General features: G+C 39.9%; 2 protein-coding genes across 2 annotated transcripts in view; one reads left to right on the top strand and one right to left on the bottom strand.

The window, feature by feature from the left end:
• The window catches only part of LOC123502914 (phosphatidylinositol-glycan biosynthesis class X protein-like), a 6,379-nt gene extending 1,122 nt beyond the window's left edge, over nucleotides 1-5,257 (top strand). The window contains exons 2-5 of the mRNA XM_045252202.1: nucleotides 368-521; nucleotides 1,251-1,381; nucleotides 2,593-2,770; nucleotides 3,939-5,257. Of these exons, the coding sequence (XP_045108137.1) occupies nucleotides 368-521; nucleotides 1,251-1,381; nucleotides 2,593-2,770; nucleotides 3,939-4,499 (1,024 nt within the window). The 3' untranslated portion in view covers nucleotides 4,500-5,257. The remainder of the gene's footprint in view (nucleotides 1-367; nucleotides 522-1,250; nucleotides 1,382-2,592; nucleotides 2,771-3,938) is intronic.
• Nucleotides 5,258-8,681: 3,424 nt separating this feature from the next.
• LOC123502916 (choline/ethanolamine kinase-like) overlaps nucleotides 8,682-20,000 on the bottom strand; it is a 31,478-nt gene continuing 20,159 nt past the window's right edge. Inside the window, exons 3-9 of the mRNA XM_045252203.1 lie at nucleotides 18,987-19,086; nucleotides 15,917-16,045; nucleotides 15,106-15,239; nucleotides 14,474-14,852; nucleotides 14,225-14,343; nucleotides 13,686-13,854; nucleotides 8,682-12,966 (exon numbers count right to left, since the gene is read on the bottom strand). Of these exons, the coding sequence (XP_045108138.1) occupies nucleotides 12,862-12,966; nucleotides 13,686-13,854; nucleotides 14,225-14,343; nucleotides 14,474-14,852; nucleotides 15,106-15,239; nucleotides 15,917-16,045; nucleotides 18,987-19,086 (1,135 nt within the window). The 3' untranslated portion in view covers nucleotides 8,682-12,861. The remainder of the gene's footprint in view (nucleotides 12,967-13,685; nucleotides 13,855-14,224; nucleotides 14,344-14,473; nucleotides 14,853-15,105; nucleotides 15,240-15,916; nucleotides 16,046-18,986; nucleotides 19,087-20,000) is intronic.

Here is a 20,000-nt window from a genome sequence, read left to right on the forward strand (position 1 = left end):
TCCTTTCTTCAACAAGTCTATTTCTTCCTTTATGTTCTTTTGTGCACCTAACATCTTTCCTTTTTCTTTTTTCCCTTTTTCACCCATTCTCTTATTTTCTTCATTTTCTTTTTATTCTCTCCACCTCTTTTTTTTCCATCCCTTTCTTCCCTCTTATTCTCTCCTCTTCTCTTCTTTCCATCCCTTTTTTCCCTCTTCTTCTTTCCTCATCTTCTTTCCTCTTCTTCTTTCCATCTCTTTTTTTTTCCTCTTATTCTCTCCATCATATGCTCTCCACCTCTCTACTTTCCATCTTTTCTTCCATAGAGTTTGTTATTTCTTCCTTCATGTTCCTTTGTGTACCTAACGTTCCTTTCCCACCCCACAGAGACCTGGAGACGACCGTGTTCTTGTCATCTCCGGAAGATTTAGACTCCTGTGTGGTGCTTCTGAAGGAGACTTTTCCCCCGGGCTCCTTTGTTGACCCCCACCAGCTGGCCTTCCTCCGCGCCTTGGGGGGACCTGATTTCTACGTTCCCCAGGTGTGATGTGGTGTTGTGATGTTATGTGGTGATTTAGTGATGTGGTGATGTGATGTGGTGCTGTGGTCATGTGGTTTGCCAGTTCACTTTTTCTAATTCAGCTCTGACTTGCTTTGCATTATTTTTATTTTTTTTTTTCATGCTTGCTTCCTTTTATCATGTTTTGTGTTTTTTACATGTTGCTAAGACTTCCATTTTCCATCTTTACTTTTTGCTATTTCGTCTTTTTTTTTTCTGGTTTTCTTCCTTTGTTATTTGATATGTTGTTCATTTTTATCATGTTTTGTAGTTTCATGTGCTTGATTCCTTCTTTATTGTTTTTTTTATCACTATGTATCTCTTCCATTATATTCTTCCTTTCTTTACTTTCCTTGTCTCTCTCTTCACTTTCTTCATTATGGTTGTTTTTACTCCCTCACTTTCTTCCTTTCTTTTCTTTTCTTTTCTTTTCTTTTTACTTTCCCCAGTATGATTATTATTGGTCCCTCACTGACAGCACCATATTATAAACTGATTTTAGTCTTATATAATTATTTTTATGTGCTTGCTTCATTTCTCATTCTTTTCTATGTCTCTGTATCTTCAATTCTATCTTTCATTCCTTTCCTTTCTCTTCACTCTCTTCAGTCTGATTATTGCTCCCTCACTCACACCACTATGAACTGGTTTGAGTCTTGTCTGCTCACCATCACTGCTTGTCTTGTCACTTAACATCACTGCTTGGTACAGATGATCAACGTGGAGACACCAGAACACCAGTCACCCCGTGTCATCGCTTACTTCTTCACCCACGTTGAGGAAATGACTGATGGACGCTGGCTGGCTAACATCTCTGTCCCCATCCATTTCCGCTATCACAGGTTAGATGCTCAGACCTCAGTTTTCGTGATATATAAACACCATTACATTTTTTTTTCTATTTGTGTAGTTTTTTTGTGTGATTTTGTATTGAAAGTATTGTTTGTTGTTTTGCATCCTTCCACTTAGAATTTGTATCCTCCAGCTGACATTCTTATCTTCCACCTAAAGAGCCATATCATCCACAAAGCATTGATACCACCCATCTAACACTAATAACCACCCACAGCTGAATAATACTCATACAGAACGCTAATACCTTCCACTTAACACGCAACCATCCACAGACACTTATACTAACCACTACACAGTTTTACCCACCACCTCACACCTAAATATTCTCGTCCAGTACATTTTAACACCATAACTTCTCTTCTTTCACTTCCAAACTTTCTTCCCATGACATTTCAGAAGCCTAATCTTCCCCTGGTACACTTCATCACCATAACTTCTCTTCCATCACCTGCAGACTCTAATGACATTTCAGAACATCATAATTTCTCTTCCCTCACCTTCAGATTTGATATTTCAGAATCCTAATCTACAAAATTCCTTCCACATCTCCACTTCGCACTTGTAACCATTCACAGACATTTATACCAACCACCAAGCTTTTCCATACACCATCACTCACTCTTTACACTTCAACACCATAACTTCTCTTCCCTCACCTTCAAACTTCCTTCCCTTGTCATTTCAAAACTGTAATTTTTTTTTTTTTTAGTACACTTCAACACTATAACTTCTCTTCCTTCATCTCCAAACTTTCTTTCAATGACATTTCAGAACCCTATTTTTTTTTCTTTAGTACACTTCAACATCATAACTTCTCTTCTTTAACCTCCAGACTTCCTTCCCTTAATGTTTCAGAATCCCAATCTTTTCTTAGTACACTTCAACACCATAACTTCTCTTCCTTCACCTCCAAACTCTCTTTCAATGACATTTTAGAACCCTAATCTTTTCTTTGTACACTTCAGTACCTTAACTTCTGTTCCCTCACCTCCAGACTCCAATGGCATTTCAGATCTTTAATCCACAAACGTATTCTTTCCATATCTCTACAGACACACCAACCACCACACACTGCCACCCACCACCTAACACTCAACTATTTTCCCCAGTACATTTCAACACCATAACTTCCCTTCCTCACCTCCAGCCTTGATGTTTCAGACCCCTAACCTGCAAACATATTCATTCCACATCACAGGGCATGGAGCGGACAGAACCAGCCATCCCTGGAGGCTCACGTGCACATCCCTCACCCCGCTGTGCTGCTCCACTGTGATGCAGGGGTGTCTGATGCCTGCAGCCCCCTCGTGCACCTGGAGCCGTGTCCCCCAGCCGGCCCCCAGCTGTGTCAGTGGCTGCCTGTGCATACCTTCAGCGTGAGTGTTCTGAAGTGACTTGTGGGAACTGTAGAGGTTGTAGTGATAGGAGGTTGTAGTGATGGGAGCCTGTAGTAATGGGTAGGTTGTAGTGATGGGAGGCTGTAGTGATGGATAGGTTGTAGTGATAGATAGGAGGCACAGTTCCCTCTCCATTAATGTGATTTTGAAGCCTCTCTCTCTCTCTAGTTTTGCTTCACTGTGAGAATCATCAAATTTCTGCAGAAGTGATGGGTAGGAGGCACAGTTCCTCCTCCACTATTCTGATCTTAAAGCCTCTCTTTCTCTCTTTACTTTTGCTTCATTGTGAGAATCATCAAATTTCTGCAAAACTTGATGTAGATTTGCCATTCATTACAATCCATCATCACACGAGGTGGCAATGTGACAAGCACATCCCACAACCACCAACTGACCTGTTAGTGGGGCTGGTGGAGCTGCTAAGAGCCCACACTTTGTCTGAGGTGTTGTGCCTTCCATGGTGTTGCCTTGTCTACCAGTGGCTTGTGAGAAGGAATTAAAAACATGTGTGGATCTTGTAATGAAGTGGCTTTGAGTGACAGGGGTAGCAATGACAACTTTTTTGAGACTGGCTCCTGTGAGCCTGTTTTTTTATTCTTGTTACTGCTGTTTTGTTGTCCTTGGCCAATACTGCCTCCTACATAAAAGAAAAAGATAAAAATAGTGATGAGGCAGGTGACAGGCATGAGGAAATGTAGAGATAGTGAGAATATGGGTCAAATAGTAAGAGTAATTGTAATTTTGAGTCCCAGGATAGTGTTAGTAGGCGTGATAACAATAGGAGAGCCATTAATAATAAAAACAATGAATGATAAGTAATAATAATAAGTATGATGCCAATTAACCCCTTCAGTACTAGGACACATTTCTATCATGAGTTTTGGGTGTAATTAGACCATTTTCTTGGCATTAGGAAGGGTCTATGGAGTTCAGAAGATTAATGGCCAGAGTCTTCACTATTTTAATCCCCACATAAGTTTGTGAAGCTGTATAAAATCACCAAATAGTAAGCAGAATGAATATGGAAACATGTCCTGTTATTGAAAGGGTTAAAACAACAGTAATAATAATAATAATGATAACAGAACAACATAAGTAACACCTATAATAACACCACCATTATCACCATCACCACCACCACCACCAGACAAGTGAGGGAGCAGTGGCATCAATTCCCGTTGGCAACACTGACTTGCTGGACACAGTGTTGCTCACCACCACCTGCCTCACTGCCGCTGCCACCCTGCTCATCCTGGCCGCCCTTGCCAAGAAGACGCCACCCTCACCACACACATCGTCATCATCAGCCCCTTCCGCCACTGTCTTAGGGCGTCACCTCTCTCTTGCTGTCTTGTCTTGCCTTTCTTTTGCTCTTTTGCTCTTTTTTTTCTTTTTCTCTCTTTCTGGTAATTTTTTGTTATGTCTTCCTGTTTTCTCTTTCTCTTTTGTCTCTTTTTTGTCTTTTTTTCTTTGTTCTCTTTTCCTCTTTTCTGCTTTATTTATATTTTTCCTTCTGTTTTCTTCGTTTCTCTTTTCCTCTGTTCTGCTTCCTTTTATCTATTTTTTCCTCTCTCCTTTTCTCTTTCCAGTTTTTCCTTATCTATTTTTTTCTTTTATTTTTTTCTTATTCTCTTTAACTTTTCCTCTTTCCTATTTGTTCCCCCTTTTTTTTTCTACTTCTATTAACTACGGGAACTGTTTCATCTAAGACACTAATATATGTGCCAATGTTTGAAATTGTTAGCAGAATAGTTGGCTTCCATTGAATTCTGTTCCACTAACTTTAAATCTACTTCTAAAAACTCTCAGTCTGTTTCTTCTCTTATTTTTCCTTCTGTAGCTTTTTATAACAGTTGTCTTCCTCTCTATATAGAGTTGATAATTTCTTCTATGTCCTTTTTCCTTTTCTCCTCTTCCTCTTTCTAAGTCTCACTTCTCATGTTCCTCTTTTTTTTCCTTCCCATCTTTCCATTTTATAATATCACTTTACTTTCATAAATTTGTCTTCCCTTGCCTCCTCCTTCTCTTTCTCATCCTCCTATTCTTCCTCCTTCTTCTAGTTACCAGTTTTGATTTTCCTCAGTTTTTACTCTCCTTTTTTTCTTTCCCATCTTTCAATTCTATGATAAATTTACTGTTACAAATTTGTCTTCTCTTGCGTTCTCCTTCTTCTCTTTCTCCTCTTCTAGCTCTCAGTTTTTATTTTCTCCTATTTTTTTTCCTTCTCATCTTTTAATTCTATGACATCAATTTACTGCCACAAATTTGTCTTCCTCAATACTGATTTTCCCTTCACAACCTTCCCATGTCTGCCAGTTGTAGTATTATAAGCACAGTATTATCTAGTCAGGTCTCCTCGGCAATAGCTATTTATTGTATCGCATTGTTGTTGATTCTTGGTTTGTTTTGCCTGGAGTCAGTTGGTGTATTATTTGATATAGAGTAAATAAATATGCATCAACTGGTTATACTGGTTTAGCTTGTACCATAACGTTATTTGTTCTTTTGAATGTTGCAGTCTCTTCTAACTTGATGAAATGGCTATAAGTAATCATTTTCATCATTATCATCATCTTTATTATCTTCATTGTCATCAGCAGCATCTTCATAATAACTATCACCACCTTGTTTAATATTCTCCCTTGGTTGCTTGCCAAACTATATCCAGCTTTGATGTTCCTTTAAGCTTATGATCTTTCACCGTCTCCCTGCCATGCACATGTTGTACTGAAAAAAAGCAGAATATTACATCAACTCCCCCCTGAAGGAAACTGTGGCCTTAAGTGATTTAGCCAGGAAGGAAACAAAGATACATGGCAATGATTTATTTACTTCAAGTTCCATGAGAAATCGAACAGTATCACAAACAGACGCTTTGCTGTGGTTCACCCAGAGAGGCGCGGCACAGAACACTGCAGCTCCAACTCACTGTTCCTGTGTTCCCTGTCAGCCCTCAAGTCATTGTTCCCTGCCAGTTCCCAAGTCACTGTTCACTATGTCCCAAAGTCACTGTTTCCTGTGTTTTCTGCCAGCCCCTAAGTCACTGTATCTCCTGTCACACTTGAGTCACTTGTCACTGTTCCCTGTCAGCTCCCAAGTCACTCTGTTCACTATCAGTCAGGACATAGTGGAAATTTTCAGTGCTGGGCTGTTTTTTTTTTACCTTTCTATCAATACTTATTTTTAATGATGACAGTGGTGTTTTGATAATTAATTAATTCACGCTTGAAATAGTTTGTTGATGTTTCACCTTTATAGCACATGTGTGTAACTCACTGATAAAAGAATTGTTGAACATTTTGATATTAATCTCTATGTAAAGTTCCTGGCAGAGTATTAAAAGACTTGAGGAATCCATCCTGAAGGAACCATTTTTATGGTAAATTAAATGTTTAGCACCCCCAGCAAAATATAAGAAGCTAAGTGAATCAGTGTTCATAAAACACTAATTCTGCTGGATTACTTCTTAGTGCCCTAATTGAGTACAAAAGATAAAGGGAACTACAGTACTCACAAGACTTCTTCATGCATTAGATCAACAATTTCTGGCACCCCAAGCAGGCTACAAAAAGCTAAGGAAACCATCATGTTTTTAAGGAACCAAAATTTTGAGCTGTTCCTGTGCTGAGTCTCTCTAGGCGACTGTTACAATCTTCCAATGTCAATAAAAAGCAGAAAAAAGGCTACTTCTCACAACATGGAGGTGAGAGTGTTTCCTAGCTTACCGACTGACTGACTGATGCGCTAATATTTACATGTGTTGATCCCACGGCACACTCCACACACTCCCCAATGAGTGCGTCTGTTCAACTTTACTTGCTGCATTCACTCCTCCTTCCACTCCTCTATATCCGAGTCCCTCCGAGTTAGCATGACAGATTGTCCCACCCTTCCTTCATCTCTGTACCACTTTGAGTCTGCTCAGGTTAAATTGGCAGATTGGTTCCTCCTTCCATGCCAGAAACAGGATAAAACAGCACGATTTTACTGTCAACTTAGTCATTTTTACCATATAGCCAATGAGAAGATCAGAGTATGATGAAAGGGTGTAGTTTATTTGCCAAATTAGCTGAGACACACTAACGTGACTGACTTGACCCGCCGACCTCTTCAGTACATTGCTGTGGGAAACTTCTCACCAAAGCAACATGTACTGGAGTGAACCTCAAATCTTTCTTTCACTTGCCGTCTTGCTAACCACCAAGTGAATTGTTGAATTACTGTGTCCTTCAACTGTCTCCCTCGTGTCCAGTGTTCATCAGCCATTCATCCCAAAATTAACTTCCTTTTTATTTCTTATTTTATTCAGTATTTTATTAACTTTTCAGTTTTGTTGATTAATTATCTTTCATCTTATTCATATATCACAAATCATTATTCATCAGTACATTATATATTTTTCTTTTTTCTTCTTTGATGTTTTTCTATCAGGAGTTTTTCATTATCTTCACTGGTCATTAATTCTTTGATATCTTCAGTTCTTTCATTCACATCCCTTCAACTTTGTTTTACATTCATACTTCTGATGCTCTAGATCAGTTCAAATCCTATAAATTTTTTTGGATGCAATTATCTTTCGTCACATCCTCAATTTTCCTTCCATACGTTATTTATTCAAATGTTGTTAAATATTTCAGTTCCAACCAATTCCAGCCAATTTTCCTTGTGACATCTTCAATTCATTGTCTCCAACTCTGCCAACATTGTCTTCATCATCTGTCACATCTTATGACATTTACTTTACTAACAATCATATTTATTGTCAAACATTCATTTTTCTTTCAATCATGTCCTTGTCAGACATGTGAATTATCCATTCATTCAGGTATGTACCTTGTTTGTGCAAAAAAGGAAAAAAAGAGAAAGAGAGGCAGAAAACAACGGTAAAAAAGATGAAAGTAAAAAAAAAAAAAAAAAAAAAAACAGGAGAGACGATCACTTCAATTGTAAATTTCATGTGTAAAAATCATTAAATATAAAAATGGTACATAATAAAGTGGTAGACACAATTCATGATGACATTAAGATAAATAAAAAAATATATATACTGATATTCTTATATATATATATATATATATATATATATATATATATATATATATATATATATATATATATATATATATATTTTTTTTTTTTTTTTTTATTGGAATGTTTACATTTTTTTTTAGTTCCTGGTAGTAATTCATCAACCTTTATTATCTTTTTTTTTTCCATAGTTTTCATTAGATTTTTCATTATTCTGGTCAGTGGATTCCTGATCTAAATAACTATCCATTACTTTTCCCTGTAAAAACCTGAATAACTAGTGTATATAACCACATCAAGTAGCAACCTTCTAAAACAGTCTAACTATGAGCACAAATTTAAGGTTACTTTAATAATAATGCCAAAGCACAACTTTGCCTTAAGGAACTCTCTCACAGTGAAGGCAGACACATCTTTTGGCACAGAATGTTCAAGATGACAACTCTGGACTTATGCAACCCAAGAAAATGTCATGTTGGTTTTGAAAGAGCTGGCTGCTGCACGACTAGCTTGCACACACACACACACACACACACACACACACACACTAATTATTTCCACTAATCCACTCCAGTATAACTTACACTGACATTCTAACATGACAAATGAAACCACGAAAGTAGACCAGTACAAACCCCAAATAAAGGCACAACAATATGAACGGTTGTGGTTGCCTCAGATACGCCTATGAGCAACTCAGGATTCTACGTAAAATTATTTCTCCTCGAATGCAAAATGGAAACCCAGTCAGAGAATCCAAACAACACTATTGCACATTCACCAAAAATTATATAACATAGACTAAACCAAATGGTAAGAAATATATATCGCAATTCAAAATGTCTGATAATGAGGCACTATGTTAAAAATGGAATATGTATTAACATGTATATAATAATGAGTAATGGAAAAAATATATATACCTATATACATACAGTACTACTATATCACATGAATGCAGCTGTTATGTTCCACACCCCTTAGAGATCTGAGAGGAAGATACACCAGTCGATTCACACCACAGCAGTGACACATGGCCCCCACCATCAGCAGCACTGGATAAACTGTCATGTGACTGGATACATGAGTCCCTTCTATTTTGTTCGTCAATGGACAAGATGGTCAGTCTGTCACACGTTATAAAACAAAGAACAATTAGCCAATCAGCAAGTAAGAGCATCAATCAGTAACAGTTGCAATGTTTGAGGGACTTAAAGTAGTAATATCACTGAGAGGAGAGGGGGACACAAGTGTGCCTACATCACTAGCCAGCACATCACAGGCTGCAGTGGTTGTGTGTCACCACCATACTTCACTAGGCAGCCCTGCATTCCTGTCTTGCAGGATCCAAACTCCCAAACTGTGCCGCAGTGTTGTCACAAGTGCCAAGTAAAGACTGACTTACAAACTCATGTCCACTCACAGCTTGTTGCACCATCCCACCAGACTCATTGTTACTTCACAACTTGCCCAGTGACATGGAAGATAGAGCAAGGCTGTCCACCTCTGTGACAGTCATGAAGGCAGCAAAACATTTTATAGGAAAAATGCAGTTTACAAACATCCAATTTAAAATTTTTCCAACTAGTGAAGTAAGTTTGTCTTTGCCTCAATTTACAAAGCTGAATTTTCAATTAATTGAAAGTCTAAGAGGACTACATTAAAGAATGTTAAAAAGCGTATTTACTAGAAACATTTCAAAAATTCACTTTATAAATTTTCATTTTATAAAGATATTTAAAAGAACATAACTCATCATTAATTTATGTTACTTATATTTACATTATGACTGGATGACTGACGGTTTTCCCAGTCCTCACCATGCCAGTCATCACACTTGTGTCCCTTCCTTTCCCTCCACACACTAAGCAACTGCCACTACAGTCCCTCCTATCACTTCTTGCCTCCTCCTCTGTCACTTCCTTGTCTCACTCCCTATCATCTTCCCCATCTCATACCCAGACTCCCTTACTCCTTCATCTTGTATACTTCAAATAAGCCACATTCCCACATTCCTATTTTGATTGGTAACCTGGGGTGAGTCTAGTGGATGCTACGGAGTGTATGACAGACACTCACCACTACACAAGTCACCAAGATAAAGGAAGCATTTGCTCATATTCTGAAATGCTGTGTTCCCTCACCATCACTGTTCTCACACATCACAGATGGTGCTCATCGTGTTTCTTCCCACTGACAGTGCAGAGTTATTGTTACGCTGTCACTAGATTCATGAAAATATTCTTGAAATATACAGTGTGTTACTATAAAATCACAAAAATACCATAAACAACACCACCTTCTACTAAAGCCTGTGTAACTAATAGCAAAATTATAAAGCTTAAAGACTGTAAATATGCAACTTCATTAGAACCAGCTAAAAGTAGTCAAGCCAGCGACACATTGGAGAATAGAAGCCACCTTCTCAGTGCTCACTGTGGGTGACGCTGAACTAAATGCACCAGGAATGTTGCTCCCACCGTCACACTGCTGCTCACACAACTTGTCAAAACTTGTGTGGGAAACTTTGAATGTTTTTTTTTTTCTTTTTTTTTCTTTATGAAATACTGTATTTGTCAGTTGAAAGCTGCACTTTCTTTAATACCAGGCCATCCTGCATTCTGTGCCCAGCCTTTTTCCATAGTGTGGCTGCAGGAGACACTGATATTGGTACTCTCTTTTTCTTTACATTTTTTTTGTATGGTGTACATCTTAGTGCCAACAAACACAGCATATTTCTTTTGTTTCTCTTTTTCAGAGAATAATGCTCTTTTTGATATGACATTTTGCATCTTGTTTGTAGATTTTCATATATTCATTTTTTCTCCTTTTTCTTTCGTAAATTTTCAAGATTTTTACAATCCTTTCAAATATATTTTTTTTTCTTTAATTTTCTTCAAGGTCATTACATAAAACACATCATTATTCTGTCATGAAAGGAACTTTCGTTTTCTTTACCAAATAAGAGAAATGGTCATATAAAATACTGGATACAAAACGGTCTTACTGTCTGTATAATACCCAGTAACTCCACATAAATTAAAGACCTAACTATTTAATCCACTTCACTGTATATACTTTCTGTGATCAAAGACAATGAGTGATTCATAACTCCCATATAATGCTTGAGAAATTTTGACCAATTCTGGCAGCCTTGTGATGCAGCACTGCAGTGCACAGCACCTCAGGGCAGACAAGGCTGACAGTTCACTGAGGCCCTGGTCATCACTCCTGGTAACATACCAGACTTGCACCATATTCTCAAACACTTATGCATTACACCACTATATTCACAAGGCTATACTTCAAGTGACACAGATTTTTAAGGATGTTTTCAAGGTTCTAGATTTCTGCAGCAGTAACATAAGAAACTCCCTTGAGAACCTGGCCAATTATCTCTATGGCCCTTGAAAATAGTAGTGGTGAGAGAGCAAAACATTTCTGAACATGGCCTTAGCTTCAGTGTCCTGTCAGGCTTCAGTACCCTGTGACAGCCTCAACAGCCAGTTCATCCAGCTTTCTGATAAATTTTGCAATGTTTCCATGAGACACTCAAAAGATACATGAGTGTCTTGGTCATTCAGTGACAACCTTAACTTTGACCCCAGATGTATAGTGTTCATAGGAAGCTTCACCAAATGACTTTTAAATAACCTTGATACGAGTGAGGAACGTTTCTCAAGACTGCCAGCAAGTCTGTATTTCCTTTTTTGAACTCTTGATAAGTGTTGATGTGGATGTGATGTAACACTGGCTTGTACACTCATGGACCGAAACTTGTCAACATTCCACATTCACTGATGCATTAGTATTCTCCCTGTATATGAAATCCTCTGGGGTACTAAACATTTGTTGGACATCAGGGAAACAGCAAACACAATGTGGATGTAGAATACCAACACACTCCTGACCATGAAAGTGTGAATGTTAAGTGATAAAGGTGGCATTGTGCTTATAACCTTAAGCCATGGCACTGCAGCACACAAGCAGCCCATCATGAACAGAAAACCCTAATGTTATCTCCAGTTATAACTTGCAAGCTCTGTGGAGACACCAGGTGGAGGACATAATGAGTGGGCCAGCCCCCGCCGTCCCCCCTGTGGCATATATGAGTGAACTGGTGGATGATGAGGGACATTCTGAGGTATTTACAAACATGAGGGACGGAGAGGTGCCAGCCATCACAGTGTAGGAGAGTTGTCACAGCCCACACACATATATGTATACACTCCTACATTTTCTCCCCTTCCCTACCTCTCCCTCTTAAAATATCTATCCCCACAGTTTGGCTTTAAAACTAATAACTATACTAGTTTAAAATAAAGGTAAAATGTAACACTGTATCTCTGGTTTAGAAAAAAAGGAGGAAGAAGAAGAGGAAATGTGAACATAGTTAATGCCCAATCACAGATTTCCTACCAGACACTCAAGAATTTGTTTCAACTTGAGAATGTTGTCACACTATAACATTTCTATGATCACAGGCTGTTCATACACTGATATCATACACAGACACAGTCACAGCAACTACTGAATGGTCTAAACCTTCCCATCATTCTATCAAGCTAAGAAAAAACAATAAATAAATAGACAAAAACAAAGAATAAACATATGGGAAGTTCATTCATAAATTTACTCCAAAGACACAAACCATCAGAAGGAATTGTGTCTTTGTGAACGATGTGCTCAGTAAAGCAATGTGTGTGAGGTGCCACTGAAAAGACTCACCACCTCAGAGCAACACACATCACTGCATCCCTCAAGAGTTACGATGAACTGATTGCAATGACACCACCACTAGAGGAAGATAAAAACCAGCTGTCGTGTCAGTTATTGATAGACAGCTGACAGACAGCTGGAAGAAGCACATCCACCACTCATAGAGACCCTCCCACTCACACACAGAGTTAACATTAGCACCATGGTCCCTCTTCCCTCCCATTTGAATAGAGAAAAACACAGCCTAACCCAGCATAGTTCTAAGGCACCAAGCGTCCTCAGTTGTAGCTCTTTCTGGGTGTTCCTGTGAGGTGTTGTCCACACTAGCCCTCCTCTGTGATGGCGTCAGACTTGCGTTTGGTCAGCTGGTCCAGACGCAGCTTTGCCTTGTCCTTGAAGTAGTGCTCCATTCGGGTCACTGCATATTCCTGAAGGACAGAAAGGAGTTGACACCTTCAGTACCATGACACATTTCCATATTCATTCTGCTTACTATTTAGTGATTTCACATAACTTCAGAAATTTATATGGGGGATTAAAATGTGAAGACTGTGGCCATTAATCTTCTGACCTCCATAGATCCTTCCTAATATCAATAAAATGGTCTAATCGTACACAAATCTCAAGTTAAAAATGTGTCCCAGTATTGAAGGGGTTAATGATATCAGGATGTATTTCTGAGGAGTGGGAAATGGTCGGGGAAATAAGGGTGTATTTCTAAGGAACAAAAAGAAGGTAAGGATATCAAAATGTATTTCTGAATGATGGGAAATGGTCAGGGATATTAGGGTGTGTTCCTGAGAGGCAAGGAATGGTTAGGGAGGTAGAGGTGTTATTTTCCTAGTCCCTCCATTCCCTTCCTTTAAGAGCAGCTTAGTTTTTTACCATGTAATGAATGGAATGATGGATAGAGTAAGACATGGATTTTGTTTTGGCACTGGAAATAATAATAAAAAGTTCCCAGTCCCTTTGTTTTGCTTCACCATAGAAATAATGAGAGAAAAGAGGTTCCTTGTCCCATTGTTTTATTTCACTGTGGAAACTATAATAAAAAGAGGTTCCCGGTGTATTGTTTTCTTTCACTGTATAAAAAAAATAAAAAAAACTTCCCATCCCTTTCTTTCCCCTCAGTAGGTCAGCCTCTCACCATGTATCCGAAGGGAATGGTGGACACCTGGCTCTGCACGATGGACCACAGTGCCCAGAACAGGTGTGAGGCAGGTGTGAAGGCCGCCACCTCCTGCAGCAGTGTCTCTTCTGCAGGGTGGCTGGGTGGAGAGTGTAATGCAGGTACCTCGGAGCTCCCATTGTGGTGCCTGTGGGGCGGGAAAGTTAGTGGTGGTGGTGGTGAAGGTTGTGGTGTTGTAGTGGTAGTAATAGTGGTTGTAGTTGTGAGGATGGGAGTGGTAGTAGATATAGCAATTTCATTAATAGTTATTTCTTTTTATACAAACTTATTTACTTAACTTCTTACTTCTTCTTACACACACACACACACACACACACACACAAGAAGAGATAAGAATATACAACACTACAGTTTTCTAAAAAAAAGCAACAGCTCAGCAAAATGCAATCTGTAAACAATAAACAATTAAAACAAGATCCAATACTGAGATAGGCCTATCAAAGCAGGACATTATGAGTATGAGTGAATGATGGTGTACAAATACATGGGACACTCACATGGAGGCAATGGGCTCCTCGACACCATTACCCATGGATGCTGCCTGAGCCTGTGCTACGGCCGGCTTGCCTCGCCTGGTCCTCTCGTAGGTATCCAGGTAGGTGCGGATAAAGTTAACCTGCGGGACACAATTAGTTAACAAACCACTGCAGACACAGACATACACACACACACATACACACACAATGTTCTTGATGACAATACCCAGTGGTACAGTGGTTGGCACACTTGTCTTATCACCAACCCACCTGCTTCTGCCTACTGGGGTAGTTGTCGCAGTCCACAGTGAAGTATGGGTGCACAGGAAGCTTGTACTCATACACCCACTCACAGAAGTGGTTGGCCAGGTCAAAGCCACGGTAGTTGTAGGAACAATACTCAAAATCAATGAGAGCAATGCGGTCATTTCCTGTGGCTGGCTTGGGTCCAGTCTTCAGGAGAATGTTGCCCTCCTGCATATCGTTGTGGGCAAACACAACTGGGGACTGCACCTTGGCCACCACCTGCCTCAGGAATTCCATCTCACCACGATAGTCAATCTTCTGCAGGCGTTCCACCAAGCTGCCGTCCTCCTCCATGCTGAGCTGCGGCTTCTGGCTCAGGAACCCCTGGCTGGTTCGTAGCCACCTGAGGCAAGCACAAGGATAGAGGGAAGAGCTGAGAGGTGCTACTCAGTAGAGTGTTGCTCTTGGATTCCTCTGAACATTCTGTAGGTAAACTGAGACATCACAAACAGCACACAGCACAAACCTAACACTGCAGCTAAAGGGCGCATCACCATCTACTGCCACAGCATGACCCTCCATAACATAAGTAATCTCCTAACCTATGCTAATCAAATGTCAAGCAAGGATGTGCACAATATATACTTCTGGCTCACCTCTCCATGGTATTCCAGATCCAGCAGGGCTCCTTGCTGATGGGCACATTGAGGGCATGAATGTTGGCCATCTTGGTGGCAATGATAGCCGAGAGGTCTGGGTCTGCCAACTCCCGTGTGAAGAGTGGGCGGGCCTGCATTGTGAGAGGATAGAGTTCAATGAGATTACGTCAGTTAAATTAGGTTGGATTCTTTCTCTCCGTCTCTCATATCATTTTGTTTTCTCTTAATTCACTCACTTGTTCAACCATTTGCTCATCCATTTACTAACTTTTTTAAGGAAGACATTAGGTTATTACTCTCTCTCTCTCTCTCTCTCTCTCTCTCTCTCTCTCTCTCTCCACCAACAAACTTACCTTCCACTCATTCACTCACACATCCACTAACAAATTACCTTCATACACTCACATTCATATTTCCAATAAAACTGCCCCCAATTCTGCCACACACACACACACACACACACACACACACGGCCCGGTAGCTCAGTGGTTAGAGCGCTGGCTTCACAAGCCAGATGACCGGGGTTCGATTCCCCGGCCGGGTGGAGATATTTGGGTGTGTCTCCTCACGTGTAGCCCTGTTCACCTAGCAGTGAGTAGGTACGGGATGTAAATCGAGGAGTTGTGACCTTGTTGTCCCGGTGTGTGGTGTGTGCCTGGTCTCAGGCCTATCCGAAGATCGGAAACAATGAGCTCTGAGCTCGTTCCGTAAGGTAACGTCTGGCTGTCTCGTCAGAGACTGCAGCAGATCAAACAGTGAATTACACACACACACACACTCCCTCTCCCTGCCTCTCTTGCTGACTCACTGGAATAAATTGCTCCAGCCTGCCGCCGGGAAACACTCCATACAGGCGGGGACCAAGGCGACGCTCTGACAGCAAGGCAAAGATTACACTCTCTGCCAACACAGACTCCAGCGCATCCTCTCCGTGAACCTGAGAGCAAGGAAGGTTAGGTTAGGCTAAGTTAGGGTGACTAGGGAAATGAGACAGGCATAGAAGGCAATAGCAAGATTCATGGTAAGAATCATAGTGTAAAGTGGAGAATGCTATCACCACCATTCTGCCTCACTTAGGTCTTCAACACACCAAAACATACCTGTGACACTTGTATCTGGACAGCTGATAGTAAAATATAATCATGTGCATGGCTCCTGTGGTGAAAAACTGTTTGTTTATCCTAGTTTCCTTCTTTCAGTGGCTGGTTTTCTAGGTAATATCTACAAGGCATCAGAACATGACAATGATTTAGTTTAGTCCAACTTCAATTCTGTGATATACAACAATCAACAACATTATAAGTAAGAGAGAGAGAGAGAGAGAGAGAGAGAGAGAGAGAGAGAGAGAGAGAGAGAGAGAGAGAGAGCAATTTTATTCTTTTGTGTTTGTTTGCTTGAGAGCACCACAGTCGTCTACTGGTCTCCTAGCCAGCCTTCCCCAATGCAGACCGAGCTCAGAGCTCATGTGTTTGTTTGCTTGTGATCATATGTGTGTGTGTGTGTGTGTGTGTGTGTGTTCACATGCCTTCAGTTGTTTCTCTCTATAAGAATGTATATACATATGTATTTACATATGTGTGTTCACACACACACACACACACACACACACACACACACACACACACACAGGCAATCTTCACACAATCAAGCTGAGAGCAGGGTGTCAGTCTGGGTCCAGCAGTAGGTTTTCCCATGGATTGATTGTGTGATTGATACATTTATTATTGCATTATTAATGAAATACAACAAAGGAGGAGGATGGACCTTGCCACCCATCCTCTGGGCAAAGACTTAAGGTTAAAGCATCAAAAATATATAAATAGGCAGTTTATATAACAAGAATACAAGTACTTAAATAAATAATTACAGATATTGCACACCTTATTGCATAAACATCCTACAGCCCTGGGAGCAAACTGAGGATATTCCTTGAGTATATAACGAAACACACACACACACACACACACACACACACACACACACACAATCAGGTCAGAAGTGGGGTGTCAGTCTGAGTAGGCTCCCCCCTGATGACGTCACGTTACATAAATCATTTTGAAAATGAAATTCCCAAAAAGGCAGCTGGATACGAATGCTATAAAAATTCTGACTTGTTACCACGCGAAACTAATACCTACATTGTAAAAATATTGCTAGAATGAGGAATAGTAAAAATATTTTTGAAAACATATTAAATAAAATGTTGGAACTTCGACATACTTAAAAACAATTCTAAAGCCCACCAATTTCATCGAACAGCGTCAATAACGTTCTTTAGATATTATAGCTATAATTTCGATATATCAAAACCTGGCAACACGCTGAATTAGAAAAATAAATATTTAAAAAAATTACGTTTCTTACAATATTAACATGGCAACAAATCACTATTAAAGTCAACATAGTTAACTTACCAGGAGCCTTTCACACTTTTTCATCATAAAGTATTCTTTGAAAACACAAACACATCGCTACAACCTCAAATAAAAAATCATTCATAGCTGAGTTAAAAGTTTTAACGTAATATCGCCCTCTCATTTAAGTCATAAAAACACACTAAATAATCGCACTTTACTCAATCCAAGCATGGAGGACATGTAAAACACAACAAACTTTCGTTAGAAAAAAAGGTAATTGTGATTCGAAATTAATGAACTGAGACAAATAAAAATGGTAGTGAACGTCGACAAGCTGTGACTGGCAGAGCATTTGGGCAGGAGCCGTTGATGACGTCACAACATGGCGGCTCATGACTTCACGTCACGGCTTGCTTCCCTTCATTGGGCCTTCTAACACAAATCAGGTAATTGCAGATATATTTCAACAACGGATGAAAGAGATTAAGCCTATGACTCCACTTTGTCACCTGTGTGGCCTGTAATGAGTGAGAGATAAAGCCGATGATGACTGAGAGAGGCGGCGAATCAGGGGATTGCTTTGTTTACGTACTGAAGGCACAAATTATTGGGGTTTTAATTATTTGTATAGGTGTTAGTTCATTGATATGTTGTCCTGGAGGTTACCAACGTTAGGTTATGACATGACAGTACCATGAAATGATGAGTCACAACAATATACTACTTACGATAGCCAAAGACTTCTGCAGCTGTCACCACAGGCACCTCACAGGGCCCACCAGCCACAACACACACAGTGATACCAATGTGCCAGCGCTGCCAACGCTTCCTATCCTACTCAGCGTCGCTAACGATATATATATATATATATATATATATATATATATATATATATATATATATATATATATATATATATATATATATATATATATATATATATATATATATATATATATATATATATATATATATATATATATATATATATATATATATATATATATATATAATATCTTATTTGCCTTATAAGTTCATAATCACGAGAGAATGCAGGAAAAAATAGGGGTGGGGGAAACATGGGAAAAATCTTCATAAGTTACTCTTGAAAATGTTTTCTATGAAAGTATTCGTTCTAACACATGGCAGCACCGTCGCTGTCCTCCAAACTTTAACTCACACCACAACTTCCTCCTTGCATATTCCTTGGTTTGAATCTTGTAACGGCGCTCGTCCTTCCCCACTAATAGACCACCGCATCCCTCACCCCCTTGCTACCTGCGATCCGCGCGCCATCTGTTACGGGCTCCACTCCCTAATCAATTCCTCCAGCCCTCTCATTGAACCTGTGTATATCCTCCCTAAAATCCTTGGTTGCCTCTGACGTAGTCCGGCTGGCCTGCATCTCTGCCATCCACACCCACCTTCCCGTCAATCCCTCACTACCTCGCCCCCTCCAGTCCCAGGCTTCTCATGCCTCCCCCCTCTCTCTCTCTCTCTCTCTCTCTCTCTCTCTCTCACCTGTCCGTAGATCCTGAGCAGCACCTCGGAGGGCTCAGTGGCCTTGGGGGGGTTGGAGGCGGGCAGGGCACAGTAGTACAGCAGGTTAGACAAGCCGCCGCTGCAAAGCAAAGAACATCAACAGTTTAGTGACCACTGACAAGACAGTATAAACATGACAGAATCTGCTGGACGCGTATTCTGAAACACCTCTGCGCCACACAACTATTTCCAAAGCTCTAGTCTAGTTGAAGTAAACCAGTTTTTTTTTTTTTTTTTTTCAAGGGCGTTTTTTACAGTTGTAGTGACAGATTAACATGCCTTGTACACTAATGGAAGGGGAAACAATATTGAGAAAAGGGAATAATCGTCTCTGTGGTCTTAGAAAATAGTTGAGGTGAGAGTCAAGTGGAGAAAATGTTGTTGTTGTTGTTGATTAAAAAGTAAGTTCCCTATTACAATGTCCTTGATCGCGGCCTTGGTTCTAATAGGACAAGAGTTCTTTGTACGCTGGCTGCATTTATTAACTACGTCACATCCATCACTACGAAGCCAACGACCTACAAGTACTAACTGCGTAATGACCAGAAAGTAACAGGGTTGGTTTTTGTGCGTGTGCTACCGCCCTTCACATACACATGTACACAAGCGCCCACACACATTCTCTCTCTCTCTCTCTCTCTCTCTCTCTCTCTCTCTCTCTCTCTCTCTCTCTCTCTCTCTCTCTCTCTCTCTCTCTCTCTGCATGCGTGCGTGTTCTGACTTATTTATTTATCAATTTACTTATTTATTGATTAACTTGTTTATTGATATTTTCCATTTTCAGCATCGACTGTTTTGTTTTCACTCTTCACAAAATAATATGCATTTCCTCATTTTTCCCTTTCTTTTGACATATATTCACGAGCATAGCCTACCTTCCGTTCTCTCACTGCACAAGATTCACTATTCATCGCACCACTATTCTGTCCATCCTCATTAATACCAGAATTAACCAGTATTCTCAATCATTCGTTCCTTTTTTTTTTGGGGGGG

This window comes from Portunus trituberculatus, chromosome 12 (assembly GCF_017591435.1).
Source record: "Portunus trituberculatus isolate SZX2019 chromosome 12, ASM1759143v1, whole genome shotgun sequence".
NCBI lineage: Eukaryota > Metazoa > Arthropoda > Malacostraca > Decapoda > Portunidae > Portunus > Portunus trituberculatus.